The sequence below is a fragment of the Macaca fascicularis genome, chromosome 18, assembly GCF_037993035.2.
Source record: "Macaca fascicularis isolate 582-1 chromosome 18, T2T-MFA8v1.1".
Taxonomy (NCBI): domain Eukaryota; kingdom Metazoa; phylum Chordata; class Mammalia; order Primates; family Cercopithecidae; genus Macaca; species Macaca fascicularis.
In genome coordinates this window covers 10,645,083-10,660,717 of record NC_088392.1, presented here as the reverse complement: position 1 = coordinate 10,660,717, position 15,635 = coordinate 10,645,083, and the positions used below count along the sequence as shown (strand labels likewise).

At 39.7% G+C, this 15,635-nt stretch overlaps 1 protein-coding gene across 14 annotated transcripts in view; it reads right to left on the bottom strand.

The window, feature by feature from the left end:
* The window catches only part of RTTN (rotatin), a 193,793-nt gene that overhangs the window by 15,491 nt on the left and 162,667 nt on the right, over positions 1–15,635 (bottom strand). For 11 of the 14 annotated variants that reach the window (XR_012427193.1, XR_012427192.1, XR_012427195.1 and 8 more), the window contains 5 exons: positions 12,021–12,126; positions 11,163–11,260; positions 9,859–9,936; positions 5,873–5,999; positions 1,878–2,080 (listed from right to left, as the gene is read on the bottom strand). Coding sequence is in view for 10 of the 14 variants with exons in the window: in XM_074022620.1 (XP_073878721.1) it covers positions 1,878–2,080; positions 5,873–5,999; positions 9,859–9,936; positions 11,163–11,260; positions 12,021–12,126 (612 nt within the window). In the remaining 4 variants the exon portion in view is untranslated. Of the gene's footprint in view, positions 1–1,011; positions 1,182–1,877; positions 2,081–3,224; positions 3,376–5,872; positions 6,000–9,858; positions 10,280–11,162; positions 11,261–12,020; positions 12,127–15,635 lie in introns of those variants that run through there. The other 3 variants (XM_065533640.2, XR_012427194.1, XM_065533642.2) reach the window with 3 other exon arrangements.

Genomic DNA, 15,635 nt, shown 5'->3' with positions numbered 1-15,635 from the left:
TCAGCCAAACTGATGGTTTTTAGATTCAACTCTTGCTGGATTTGGGACTGACAAGGGTGACAGAGTAGATGTCAGTGCTCTCAAATGTAAATGTGCTGTGGGCACTCCTTTTTTTTTTTTTTTTTGCTGCTTCTAAAGATGTTTTCAGACAATTTCCTACACCAGCTAGAATATGTATACCATGGTAGAAAACAAAACAAAACAGGATATTTTAGAGCCTGAGTTGTACAACAGCACCTGCTGCATTTTCTATGTCCTACAGATGAGTAATGAAGAAGTAGAAGTGTTAAGCGTCTGGGCTCATTATTACTTAATGCAGCAGAGGAAGTCTCAGGCATTTCCTAATTAGAGCAGAGGAAAAAGACTTGATTAATCTGTCCCTGGAAGGAGAGTCTGATCACACTTCATCAAAATATTCTTAAGTATAGCACTAGAATAACAGATTAAGAGTTGAACATATCTTAGAGATCATTTTGTTTAGCCCAAATGAAGCTGAAAGAGAATAGGTCTCCAGCTCAAGGTCAGAGACCAGACTTGAGACTGGTACTTACATTCCTTCTGGGGCTCCCACTTAGCTTCCCACTAACATGCTCCATAAGGAAGTGGTGGGAAGCACTGCCCCCGCTCTTCTCTCACATATGCAGAATCTCTCATTCTTATGGATGCTAATCACATATATCCAGTTCAAGAGAATGTCTCATTTTGGAAATGATGTATGTATATGAATACATATATGAAGAAAATATATTCAAATATATATACATATATGACATACATGAACATATACATGAAGAAAATATCCAGCCATGCGCTGGTAAATAAACAACTGATTGTGGTGAGGGTAGAAAAGATCCACGATTTGTACAGTTCACAGAATTACATGGTGTGACACTCTCACTGCGGCTGATTTCAAAATAACAACGTAACATCAACTGGAATTTTTATAAAATTCCTGCAAATTTAAGATGACACTCATGAGTCAGTAGGAGGCTGGCTCCAACGCGCCACTGAAAACATCTTTCCTTGGTGAGACTGATCTTTCCATTTCCTTAGAAAAACCTATCTTTCTATGTATGTGGTGATAACAAAATATCTTCTGAGGAGTTCAGGGAGAAGAAACAGTGCAGGAAAACGAGACTCAATTCTTATAAATCTTCTCAACTTTTACAATTTATCTTGGCCTTCAAGTAAAAGAAATGGAAGCACCCAAATTACAATACTATTAATATATAATCTGATTATACTCAAATTTGAAGGGATTTTCCTAATTAGGGATTCCGTTTATACACATCTAAATACAGAATCTGAGTGCACATCTGTACCAGAATTTATTTAACTCATTACATCCCTTTTAAATTACCTTAAGTTAAAATCAGTGATGAGGAGTCTAGTTTGGGAACTGGAGTCCTAGAGAACTCATAAAATTGCTTAATATGCCATAAGGAAGTTAAGGTCTAACTGGGGGAAGTGGGCTGTGATTTCATAAACCATTTTGTCAATGAAATTAAACTGAAATTGTTACTGCTCAATTTGGTCTGTTTAAAGACCAATATATTACTTTTATTATCTCCAAGAAATGTAAGACAGCTATCGTTCTAAAACCCTCATTTTTGAGAATGATAAAATATAATCCGAAAGCTAAGAAGATCAGTGAGAAGGAAATGGCATGACTCTACTCCAGCTCCCGTCCCTCTGCACGTGTCATCTATCAACTGGCTTTAAACAAAGTGAACCTCTTAACCCTTTTATAATCCTTTAAAATAAAATGCCTCAAAATCATAATATATTAATCTTAGAAACTGAGTTGTAAACTTTTGATTGGAAAGATTATTTCACTGAGTACCCTTTTAAGATATGAGGGGAGTTTAAGTGCTTACCTTCTGAATTACTCCTTTACAGTCATGCGACAAGGCCAGGTTTGAAAGAAGCATAAAAACCATCTGCTGAACCGTGGTGTTCTCCAGCGGCATCTGGGAAGCCAGCTTGAGGACACACAGCATCAGAGAGTTGCTCAGGGCTCCTCTATGTGTAGCTTGAACAGGGTGTTGTCCACAACTTGACCAACAAAGAGAACTGCAACCTTCAAAAATAACAGCCTATCACAATGTCTTCTCAGTTTCCGTTTAGTTTTTGAAGACACTAAGTGGCAAAGCGTATCTGTCTATCAAAATGACTTGGCCATTAACCTGTGAACTGCAAATTAGCAATAGAGGCTAATGTTGGTGTCTACATGCAACCTAATAGATATACTGTCTCAATGAGGGCCTAATTATCTCAACAAAGCACTTTAAGACACCAGGTTTATTTTTTTAAAAAGAATGAAATAAGCATACTAGGGTTTTTAATAGTTCCTAAAGAAAACATCTAAATAAAGGCCTGTGTAGAGGAACAGAATTTTAGAAATGGGAGATAACTTGTCTAATGCCTTCATTTTACATAACATACAAATAAGGAACATAATATTCCTGGGAAAGGGGACAGAACAAATACTATTTTCTATATTTGGTCAACAAAGATATGGAGCTCAGAAAAGCCAGTTTGTTGCTCAAGGTCACATAGCTTAGAATGGCAGGAGCCAGCAGTGGCATCTACAGGTTTTCCAGGGTCCAGTGTTTCTCAGGAAATTAAGTAACTGAATGAGACTTACTGAGGGAGAAAAAAGAAATTGGAAATACATTTTAATGTTAAATCAATAAGACTGTATTATATGTAAACCTAAGGTATAACTGACTTGTGAAAGTTCATACAAGGAGGCCAACTTAAGCATAAATTGATCAGAATCCAATATATTCTGTAAAAGAAACTCACAAAAGATGAGTAAACAAACAAAAGACACACTAGTAGAGCTGGAAAATGCACTGAAAGGAGACATTCCCACCAGACCTCAGGAAGAGAGAAAGTTCACAGCACAGAACGAAGGCAAGGACAATCCTGTACACATACGCTTCAATAATAATTCAAGTTCAAGAGCCTGAAGGTCTGTTTCTATCTCTTTGTGCTGACTGCAGACAATCTGAGTTGGGTGTCGAAATGGACAGCTCCAGAGGTGTGAGATTATTCAAGGAATAAGCCATCATCAGCATCTGGCAGTAACTAGATGGGCTCTTAACTGTTTTGAGTTCCAGTCCCTTCTCTGTATAACCTTTGATATTTAGAGACCCCAGTTGCTGGGCAACTGAGTGTTGTTAGAAGAAAGCACAAAAACTTGCTAACTAGTCAAATCTTCAATTTATGACCATACATTTTAAATGGGTACTTAACACTGCCAGCAATCCTACTTTCCTTCCTCTAAAAACAGCAACTTCACACTTTCTCCTCTTCTCACATCACCTCTACTCCTTGTCTTTGCTCATTCTTAGTGGTCAATGTTCTCTCCTAAATGAAGAAAGCAGAAGTATTCAAAATGGGAATTTTCTCATCATTCCCATCAAGTCTACCAGCCTTCCTAAATCCACATCCTTCCTCTCAGCCTTCCCTCTGCTTCTGTTGTCCGCTGTGCTCTAGCCGTCACCTCTCTTATCCTCTCAGGCTGGGCTCTTACCTGTACTCTTTCCTATACCTCATTCTCCCAATCCCTTAAGTTAATAAACATGCCTTAAAAACATACATTTTTAAAAATGAGCAAAAACTCCTCCCTTGACTCCACATCTGTTTCTTGCTGTTGCTCCATTTCTTTATCCTCTTAAGAGTAGAACATTTTGGAAAAGCTGTCTCCTCTACTTCTTCATCTTCTCTCCTCAACCCACACTAAGTAGGCTTCTGTTCCAGCACTACACTAAAATTACCCTCAAGGTCCAAAAGAACATCAGTACTGCTAAGTCCAGTGGCCACTGCTTCTATCCTCACTTTAGTAGAATTTTCTACGGCATTCCACACAACTGAGCATGCCCTTCTCTGACTTCCTGTGACTATGCACTGGTTATCTCACTGGCTGCTCCTTCTCTCTTTTTTTCTGCTGGTTTCTCATCTTTTGATTAACTCCAAATGTTAATGTGCCTCAGAACTCAGTCATGGATTTCTGCTTCTCCATCTACACATTCTCCCTGGGTAATCTCAAATAGCCACATGGCTTTAAATACAATCTATACAACAATGACTCCTGTGGTAGCCAGCCTCCAAGATGGTCCCAGTGGCCCCTGCCTCTGTACCAGGGTTGGTATGTGTGACCCACAGGAGCTAGGAGTGCTGTTCAGTTGCTTCTGAGACTGGATTATAAGAAACTATAACTTCTACCCTCGGCCTACTCACTCTGGGTCGTTTGAGACAGCCGTAAGTAGCAAGGAATTGAGGTTCCCATAGTCACACTGGATCCTCTATCCCAGTCAAGACTTCAGATGATTGCAGAGACTCTGAGCGAGGACCACCCAGATTAGCCATTCCCAGATTCCTGAGCCACAGAAGCCGTGGCATAATGAAATGATTGATGTTTGCAGATGCTAAATTTTAAAGTAATTTCTTTTGCAGCAATAAATAACTAATAATATTCCCAACATTTTAAATCTTCAAACTTACCTCTAGTCTCCATTGAATTCAACTCCAACTTACTATTTTCACTTCAGTGAACATCAACACCTCAGACTAAACAAGACCAAAGAGAACTCCTGATTCCTACTTCTTTCTCACTTCAAGTCTGCTTCTTTCAAATCTTCCCCATTTTAGTAAATGGCACTACTGTGCGCTCAGGCTCATTTCTCCAAATGAAGTTCACCCCGGACACCTTTTTTTCCTTCCTACCTCCCACAACAGGTATCCTTGACTCTATCTTTGAGCTATATACTGAATCTGCCTACTTCTCTCAATCTCTCCAGCTACCACTCAAGCCCAAGCCACCATTATATCTCCATGAGAAGTCTCCCTGCTTCTAGACTTGCTCCCAATCATCCATTCTCCACATATCGCCCAGGGTAATTTTTCTTTTCTTTTCTTTTTTTTGTGAGACAGAGTCTCGCTCTGTTGCCCAGGCTGGGGTATTAGTGGCGTGATCTTGACTCACTGCAACCTCTGCTTCCCAGGTTCAAGTGATTCTCCTGCTTCAGCCTCCTGAGTAGCTGGGACTGCAGGCATGCAACATCATGCCTGGTTAATTTTTGTATTTTTAGTAGAGACAGGGTTTCCTCATGTTGGCCAGGCTGGTCTCAAACTCCAGACCTCAAGTGATCCGCCTGCCTGGGTCTGCCAAAGTGCTGGGATTACAGGCGTGAGCCACCACACCTAGCCTAATCTTTCTGAAACACAAATTAAATCATGCTTACAACCGCCAATGTAATCTTGTTGCCCTCACATAAAAATCCTGTTACACTCACATAAAAATCCAAACTCCCTACTGTGGCCCCTGAGGCCCTACATGACCTGTCCTCCTATCTCATTTCAGATCACTCTCACCAGAACTCACAATGCATGGCCCACCGCAGGCTCTTGAGAAGATGTCGATCAAGTGCATGAGCGAAAGAGGAGCCCTAGTGATATCGTGTATCATCAGACCAACTGTTGTGAGAACTAACGTTCATCACGCCAGTCTCCTGCTCTAGAATGTATAAAAAGTTCTAACCTTCACTTGGCTTTTGAGGTCTTACATCATAATTTTTATCCTCTCAATTTTCCTACTAAACTCAATTTCCCATTGCCAGATAATCAGACCAGTCCTCCCTCTCTATTGCCCGCACTGCCAGTGACTCTCTCATGGCAACAAACACACTAAAATATCTGTCTGCTCTCATAATACCTACGAGAAAGCTTGCCTTTACCCATCATATCCTCAATAAATCAGAGAAATACTTCAAAATACGTATTAGTTTTTCCAGTCTACCTTAACGACATTTATAAAACTAGTATTTTGGCATATTATTGAAAGGCAGTATTGGATCCTATTTACCATTTGGAAAATTTGCAGTATAGACACAAAGGAGCTGCAGAGAAATTTGCATCAATGAATCATCCATCAAAATCCAAGGCCAGAGAGAGTGCAAGACAGGCACAAGGTGAGCTTCAAGAGCTGCTTCCTGTTGAAGGAAGGGAAAAAGACAACATTAGTCTGAATATATGAAAATATAACATTAAAATCAAAACAACAACAAAAAGCCACCAATGTAAGACACAAGGAGAATCCTGTGGCTGTCTTCAGCATCCTGCCCCACCCCCACTGGGCTCCACACATGGCGGCCCTGACCACGAGCCTGACCAATCTCAGGAAGTCCCTTCAACACCAGGGTGGTTAAGATGTGCCACTAAGGTAGGACGCATAGAAAACAGCCTTTGTAACATGTAAATTAAACAGCAAAGTGATATCGCACAACACTGAATAAATTCCTGTAAATGCTATGAAATGGCCAGAAGTGAGAATTTCTGGTTAAACTTTCTGATCAACTCTGAGTCCTCCTTGCCCGCCCTCTGTCCCTCTCCCCCACTCTGTGTGTGTGTGTGTGTGTGTGTGTGTGTATACTCAAAGTAAATCACAATTTTTGAGTAATTTGAATATATAAAATTCAGTCTAAATATTATGATAAATCAATAAATTCCGAAGTAACTCAGAGTCTTTATTACAAAGATCAGTTACCCCGGGACAATACTGCAGATAAAATATAGCTGTTTAAGTGCAGCAATATCTGTTTTAAATGAACAAGAATCCTGAGGTAATTCGTAGACCCATGTTTATGCATGTGAGCATGCACATAAATACACCCTACACAATTTCACATAGCATCAAGTGGCAGAATAGGAGAAGTGAGTCCCAACGTTTGACACTCCCCGTAAGCACTGAGGTCATTCCCAGTGCTCTCCCTGAAGCTCTTCCCACGTTCACCACTCTCTGTGGCACACAGCCCTCCATCTGCAGCAGACGACCTTGTTTACTATTTCATAGAGAAGACAGAAACGATTAAGTACAAACTCCTTTATCTGCTCTGCCATTCTGTCCACATAGTTTATCTGTATTTTCATCCATTCACCCCTCCTGTCTGCCTGGCAGTGACAAAGAGGTGCTCCACTTCTTGCCTGCCAGAGATTCATACATTCAGCTGTGTTCTGGAGCACAGCTCTTCCTGCCTCCTCAGGGATCTTAATCCACCAGTTAGTTCTCCTCTTGCTATCTCTTAAACAACTCGTCCCCAATTTGCTCATTTCTGTGCCTGTATTCAAGCAGTTTACATGTTAAGAGAAACAAACATACTCATTTCCTTTCATCCTATATGTCCTAAATTATTAATGCCACTTTTCATGACCAAACTTCTACATCATTATTGCTATAATTTCCCCATCTCACATTTAATCTTAGGTCATTTCCATTTATTTTCTGCCCTAAAGATTCTACTGAGGCCACTCCTACTTTTGTGGTTGCCAACAACGCTTAAGCACTGTGGCACTTGCTGTATGTCTCTTCTTTCTTAATTTCCATGCTGCTGCTCTATCTTGGATCATCTCTGACAGTCTGGATATTTGTCCCTGCCCAAATCTCATGTTGAGTTGTAATCCCCAGTGCTAGAGATGAGGCCTGGTGGGAGGTGTTTAGATCTTGCGGGCGGATTCCTCATTGCTTGGTGCTTGCCTCAAGACAGTGAGTGATCTCACGAGATCTGGTCATTTAAAAGTGTCCAGCACCTCCTCGCCAGCTCTCTCTCTCTCTTGCTCCAGTTCTAGTCATGTGATGTGCCTCTTCCCCTTTTGCCTTCTTGTCATGATAGCAAGTTTCCTAAGGTCTCCCCAGAAGCAGATGCCACTATGTGTCCTGTATAGTCTGCAGAACTGTGAGCCAATTAAACCTCTTTTCTTTAATAAATTACCTAGTCTCAGATATTTCTTCATAGTAAGGCAAGAATGGCCTAATGCAATCTCCAAATCCCTTCTCCAGTATTCCTTTCTCAGTTGTTTTCTGCCCTCTCTTAAATGTTCCTATTTTCCAAAGATACGACCTTGGTTTTCATTACATACTTTCTTAGGAAATTTCAACAATAGTGAGGACCACAAACACCATCTACACATTGACAAGCCATTTTTCACCTGGGTGCCCGTAAGACTCTTGAGGTTAGCAGGTGCAAGCAGGAATGTCGGGGCTCTCACACCTGTGCTCTGCTCTATCATGCACTCTTAATGCATCATAATGCAGCAGCTTAAACTGGAGTTTGGAAGTCATTCTACATCCCTCCTCCTCTTTTCAATGCTTCCAGTTTACTCCCTACCCTTCTTCTCCTTTCTACCTGCTCAAGTTAAGGTGTCATCATCTCTTGTCTGGACTATGACAGTCCCCTCCGTCTAACCTTATCCACTGTTTAATTCATTTACCTCACAGCCACCATGATCCTTCCAGTATGAAAACCCCTTAATGTTATGCATATGCAGACAGCAGGGTGGGGTGGCAGTGGGTAACCTGGTAAATTACCCAATAGTGGTCAACTATTAATAATGAGAACATGCCATACACCTGATAAAAGCTGAAATTGAAATTAAGAATCTCTACCTCTGTAAGATTATATTTATACTCAAGGATAATCTAAGTATTCTTTGGATTTACTTCTTATTAAACAATTTAGAAATACAGAAATGCTTTGACTTATTGAGATATTACACTTTTATAAATGCCTGATGTGATACAAATTGACCACAATATTTATAACTAGCAGCCAGGTTAGCATTTCATAAATCTTTATAGGTAGATCCTACATGTAAAGTATTCCAGAGTATTTCCCTGAATAAGGTGTCATGAATGAATATTAACTGCACACACACATGAAATTTATATATTTACATATATACATGAATACTGACTGTACATCCAGTCACAAGCATAATATCATAAGCATGAAGGAATCATAAGTTTATTAATGGCACTTTTGTTTTGAGAAAAAGTTCATATAAATTCATATATGGGGAATTTTAATAAAATGTATAAATAAATACTTAATTTCCATCAAACTACTCTGAAATATTAATTGTGAGTCATGGCTCTGGCTTTTTAACATCAGGTAAGGAGTAAGTGTGTTCAACATGTCCCTTTTCCAGATGTGGTATGGTTTTTCCAGTTGTGCTCTTACCACAAGAGCAAAACAGGTAAACATTTAAAAGGCAATAAAAGTTTCTATAATTTATCTTTGCTTTCTATATTAAAGCTTTAATTTAGTATTTTTTAAATTTTATTTTCATGGCCAGCTCTTATAAAGAATAATCTAGTATTTCTGCATTAAAGCATTAATCTAGTATTTCAAAAGTGTTGTAAAACTATAGACAAAGCAAATCATAGTGTTCAAAAGATTATATCCTCTATAGTAGTACTGATACAATGGTTTAAAATATCATCAATGCTTACAGACAAAGCAAAATATCTCAGTGATTTCTAGACAGAGGGGCTGTGTAAATGGTCACAGGGAGTCAGCAGAGCTAGAAGCAACTTCCTCTCCGTGGATGTGGCCACACTAGGTAGCAGTTCTAACTCTCTTCTCCTTTGAAGCAGGAAACTCTTATTTCCTTATAGATACAGATAGTTTCATTTATTTCCTTGCAGAGTTGTTTTAACAACCCATTTTGAAAGAATCTACCTTATAAGACACATCCAGCCATTCATTCCATACCTAAAATAGGTGGGAAACCAACACTTAAAATGCCTAAGAGTACAGAATGAGGCTGAGGTTTGTGAAGTTAAAGTTTCAATGATAAAACACTGATAAACACAAGAAATGTAATCAGTGATGAGTAACAAGATTAGATACACACATTTCTGACAATTAACACTGAGTTTGAGGACCAATCAACCGTGTGTCTAAAAATTTAAAAGTCAGAGCTTTCCATTTTCCTACTACATTATCTCATATAAAAATTAAACTGCTTAATACCAGTACTTCTACTAAAATTTTGAAAAGTAGCTCTACTTACTTTACATTCTTCATTTTGATAAAGACAGTTTCTTAGGAGCTGCATGGCAATGCTTAACTCTTTAATAACACCATCCTCCTATTTAAACAAAAAGCAGTTGAAAACTGTGAATGCAACAGCATACTCCATTTTTGTGTATAGTAATTCCCTCCCCTTTGGGTCACAGTACAATGCAGGTGTGCTCTAATCATGCCCAACCACTGTAACTTTGAGGGAACTGACAGGCTAATGATCTCTGAAAGATGACCATATCTCAAGAAGCACATTCACCACGAAAAAGCTATTTCTGTTCTATCAAGCATGGAGGAACTCGGATATATGATAGCCTCCATGTTTCATCTCAATAAAGTGAGGCAGATACTGACAGGTTTTCAATCATATCAGGTGTTGGCTGACTTTCTCAATGATGAAGGGCCTTTGGCTAGAGAGGAAAAGAGGCAAAAAAAAAAAAAAAAAAAAAAAGAACTGATAAACATACAATCAATCTCCTGAATCAATTACACTATTAAATAAGACTTTGTCTTGGTTTCTTATTAAGGGAAGTAGAAACTAGTTATTACATAGAGTGCTGCTCTAACGGCCTTACCTACACACATATATGTATATTTATATATTTATACTATTCACACACTTTCATTTGCTGAATAAGTGGGTGGCAGATCTTGTTAACCACAGTAGTTATTGTTAACCATAGCTATTATATAATAACTATGTTATTTTGAGTTTATCTGAGCATGCAGTTTAAACATGAGTCCAACAGACTCAATGCTAGAGGAGATATTCAGAAGGCACAGAAGGAGATAAACAGAGATGAGGAATACCAGCTCTTCAACCACCCAGATATGGGGCAAATATTAGCTCCAACGATTACCAACTGTGTGATTGTGCTGTAATGAGTGTTTGTTCATGAGATAATAAATATTAAAGGTTTCAATAGTGGCTGACATATAGAAAACTCTTAATAAATTATAGTTGTTATAGATCTCATTCCTAGTTAACCTATGCTTGTTTTGAGATAAAGATTTTCTTTTTGTAGTATAAAAAATTTATCTGGCATAGTATCATGTATATGTGGATATTTCCAATGTTTTATAATAACAACAGTACATAATAAACAGATGTTGTCTAAAGATCTTCAAGTAAGAATTAAGACCAAAACAAGTCAACAATCTGCTAACATAGAAATCTCATTAATTCATCCATCTCTACCTTGCTTCTCATTTCAAGCTCGTGCTCATTTCTAGGCACAAGGGGACTGGAGAATGGTCTCTACATATAGCCATTCATTTATCCCACAATATTACCTTTTTTTTCAATGCTGCTTTCCCAGGCCTCAGAGAATCTAGGTTCAGTTGTGCATTTATGTGTTTCATCTGCTCCATGCAATTGTCTATAAGATTGGCTGAAAGACAAAATCTATAGCAGTCAAAAGGATATTCTATTTCCAAGTTAAGTTAAAACCACATATACCAATCAGATTCTCAAAAAGGTAACATTCTCTATTTCTGACCCACTTCATTTCAGAATTTTCAGTAAGAGATTAATGAATCAGAGGGGGGAAAAGTAAGAGTACTAAAATGCTGAAGGCCACTTGTTTTCAGTTTTTAGTAAGATACTCCCCAAATCCAATTTACAACTTGAGGAATACATCTTTTGTTTTAGTAGCAAATCACAACTGATATTAATGGACTTGATGTTGCCATTATTCTCTTTTAATTCTCAGATCTATGTTCTCTGATTCCCAAATGAGAAATTACAACACTCAAGAGGAGAAATTTAGAAAATATGGAACTGTCTGTTGCTGTTTTTACCATCAAAACTATGTGGGTTTTGTTCAGGTATGCAGTAAGTGCTTCTGGATAGTAATATTTAATTACAATGAAACTCAATGTGTTACCTTTTAGCTTCTCTAATATTTACATATAGGTTCTTTAGAGCAAGAACCTCACACATTAAACAAACAAAAAACTACGTCTAATCTTTTTATTTGAAAAGTAATGCATATTTACTGCTTCTGTATGAAAAAATGATTTTTACTGACACTAAGACTATACTGTAAGTTTTTTACATTTTGAGTCTAAAGAAAATTAACTTTAACAAGCAACAAAACATATGAGCTGCTGATAATGCCATCAACACAGCTGACGTGTCACGTGGCTCACCTTTCAAAGCATGTTTCTGTGCTCTTCTACTGACAGCCAGAAGTGACATCAACGCATTTGCAGCTACTCTTTTCAGGATATCTTTGGAGGATTTCCCTTCATAGCACTGCAGAGAATACAAATCAAACTGCCTTGAAGAAATATTTAATCTGCAGCAAAACCATTGTGAATAAAGAACATTTTCTACTTAAAAGATATTGCTAGGTTTCAACTATCATATGAAATTCACTGGATTTTGATAAATCATTAATATTTGAGAATGTTCTGTGTGGATAAGACTGTATAAGTTGTGGAAGAGAACAACAATCATTCTTAAAGACGCATCGTCTACAGAAAAAAGCTTTATTTAGCTTTTACATAGCAAGCTCACATACTTACTCAAATTCACCAGAGCATACTGTATACATACATATGTGTAGCTTATTAAAATGGGTCCTTGTAAAACTGCTGAGCAGGAGAACTGTCATCAATGTCCTCCTTTCTCCTTCTGGGGACACATTACCCTCTCTCCATTTCTACCTAAACTACCCCTATATCTCAGGTGATTTGGTTCTTTCCATCTTTCATTTCTATGGTAACATGCATCTGTCATATAACATTTTCTCAAAAAATAATGCATAACTTTTTTGACTTTCAGAGAAATGGAAAATCATTTGTAATTCTGAAACTACTATTTCGGTATATTTCCTTTATACATTTAAATTTATGAGTTAGAAAAATTTTCACTTAAAAATTTCTAATATGTACAAAAGTAGACACAATAACAGATTCCATACATTTTTATTTAAAAAAAAAAAAAAAAAAACCTAGAAATTTCTGCTCCAAGATGGCCAACTAGATACAGCCAGGAGGAACATCTCCTACTGAGGGACCGGGACATCAGGAAGACTGGCACACTCCTAGATCTTCAGAGGGAGGGCACTGAGAACAGATGGAGGGAAAACATAGAGCCAGGGCTGAGGGGGGAGGAAGCTGGGGACCCTGCTCGAGGCTACCAAGCACCACAACTTGTTCCTGGCCCCCAACCACTCCTGCAGAGGGGGTGAGTTGAAAAGGCAAGGAACAAAATTCACTCTCACCACAGGCCTCTGGAATCATGGTAGGAAGGGACCCCTGGACCACTATGGACATTTGAGTTGTCAGGGAAAGCTGCTTAGGGAAGCAGTACAAGTAGCACTCCAGCTGGGGCAGAGCCCAGAGAGTTTTGTATGGGAGTGTCTATAGCGTAGCACTGCCAGGGACGCCCACCCCCTTAGGCTAGACTTGCTCCCATAGAAGACTCTATCCCTAGGGGAACTGTGGGACCTCAACTCTGCAGGGTGGTATTGCCCATGAGATGGGGCCAGTCTGGGTCACCCTTTGGTCTGCTGGCTTCTCCCAGGGCCCGAGCCTAGCCACACCTGCTTAGAGTGAAGCTCCCAGGTACTTCCTGGGGGCCTACATGGTAGCTCTTGCACTGGCAGACTGTGCCTGACTAGCAGAGCGCTCCAGTAGAGTGACCCCAGTTGGACATACAGCAGCATTCTTCCCCCACTGCAGCCTCCTTCATGCTGCCTTGCCTGCAGGCACTCACCCACTGGCCACCCACCACAATGCTTTGTGGGCGTGTACAGGAGGACCTGCCTTCCCTTCCCCACCAGCACATGTGTGCACGTGCACCCTGCCATGTCACTGCTGCCAGCCGTGACTGCACTCCATCCTCCCTCCCTGCTATTGTCCTCAGAGAGTCAGGAGGCATGGAGCCTGCCAGCCCTGGGCCTGCCAGCACCCCATCCCTGCGCTGGGGCTGCCAACACAGAACTAGCCACCAAAAGCAGCGAACCCACCCCCAGCCCTGAGCAGCCACCGACACCAGAATGAATGGGCACAAAGGGCACACACGGTCTTGCGTCCACCATTGCCCAGTCTCGTGCTAATACCACCACCAGTATGAATGTGCACACAGTCCTCAGGTAGGGGCTCCCAAATCCCCAAGCTGTGCTGCTACCACGGCTGCTATAGACGCCTGCATCAAGGCTGGCACCCTGGCACCTGACGGCACCCTGCTGCAGCTGACGAGTGTGCACCCTGCTGCTGACATGTGTCAACAAGGACAGATCCTACTGCCACTTTCCTATGAAGTGCTTTGGCTGGCACCAACCATCAGAGAGTTATGAGCAGCAGTCCTAGAGCACCTTGGAACCTCCAGAGCACAGGTTCCTAACCTTGAGGAAACAGAGATCAAAGCCCTGCCCAGACACCAGTCCCCAAGAGTTAGAGCACACAGTCCAGGAGTCCTGAGTTGAGCCTTGGCCCCCTAAAATCCTCCTAAAATGAGTCGACTGAATACACCTTATATCATAATGAAATGCCCAAGGACATTAAGTAGGATAAAAGGAAAAAAATAAAAAATAAAAAAAGACAATCATCCAAAGGATAGCAACTTTAACGACTTGAAGGAACATCAGCCCGCAAAGATGAAAAAAAAACAGCGCAAGAACTCTAAGACCTCAAAAAGGCAGTGTCTTCTTTTTTCCAAATGACCACACTAATTTTCCAGCAAAGGTTCTTAACCAGGCTGAGATGGCTGAAATGACAGAATTCAGAATATGGACAGGAATGAAGATCATGGAGATTCAGGAGAATATTGAAACCCAATCTAAGAAAACTAAGAATAAAAAAAAAAAAAAATACAGGAGCTGACAGCCAAATAGCCAAGAAAAGAAAGTAACCGACTAAACAGAGCTGAAAATCTGACACCAAAACTGGCAGAGACACAACAACAACAACAAAAAAGGTCAATATCCTTGATGAACATCAATGCAAAAACCCTCAACAACATACTAGCAAACTGAATCCAGTAGCACATCAAAAAGCTAATCCACTACGAACAAGAAGGCTTTATCCCTAGGATGTAAGGTTGGTTCAACATACGTGCAAATAAATAAACATGATTCATCACATAAACAGAACCAGAAACAAAAATAACATGATTATCTCAACAGAAGCTTTCAGTAAAATTCAACATCTTTTCATATTAAAAACTCTCGACAAACTAGGTATTGAAGGAACATATCTCAAAATAATGAGAGCCATCTATGACAAACCCGCTGTCTACATCATATCGAATGGGCAAAAGCTAGAAGCATTGCCCTTGAAAACTGGCACAAGACAAGGATGCCCTCTCTCACCATTCCTATTCAACACAGTACTGGAATTTCTGGCCAGGGAAATCAGGCAAGAGAAGGAAATAAAGGGCATCCAAATAGGAAAAGAGGAAGTCAAATTATCCCTGTTTGCAGATGACACGATCCTATATCTACAAAAGTCATTCATCTCAGCCCGAAAGCTCCTTAAGCTGATAAACAATTTTAGCAAAGTCTCAGGATACAAAATCTATGTGCAAAAGTTACTAACATTCCTATATACCAACAATCAAGCCAAGAGGCAAATCAGGAATGCAATCCCATTCACAACTGCCACCAAAATAAAATAAAATAAAATAAAATAAAATGCAATACCTAGGAATACAGTTAACCAGGGAGGTGAAAGATCTCTACAAGAAGAAATACAAAACACTGCTGAAAGAAATCAGTGGTGACACAAATGAATGGAAAAAACATTCCATGAACATGG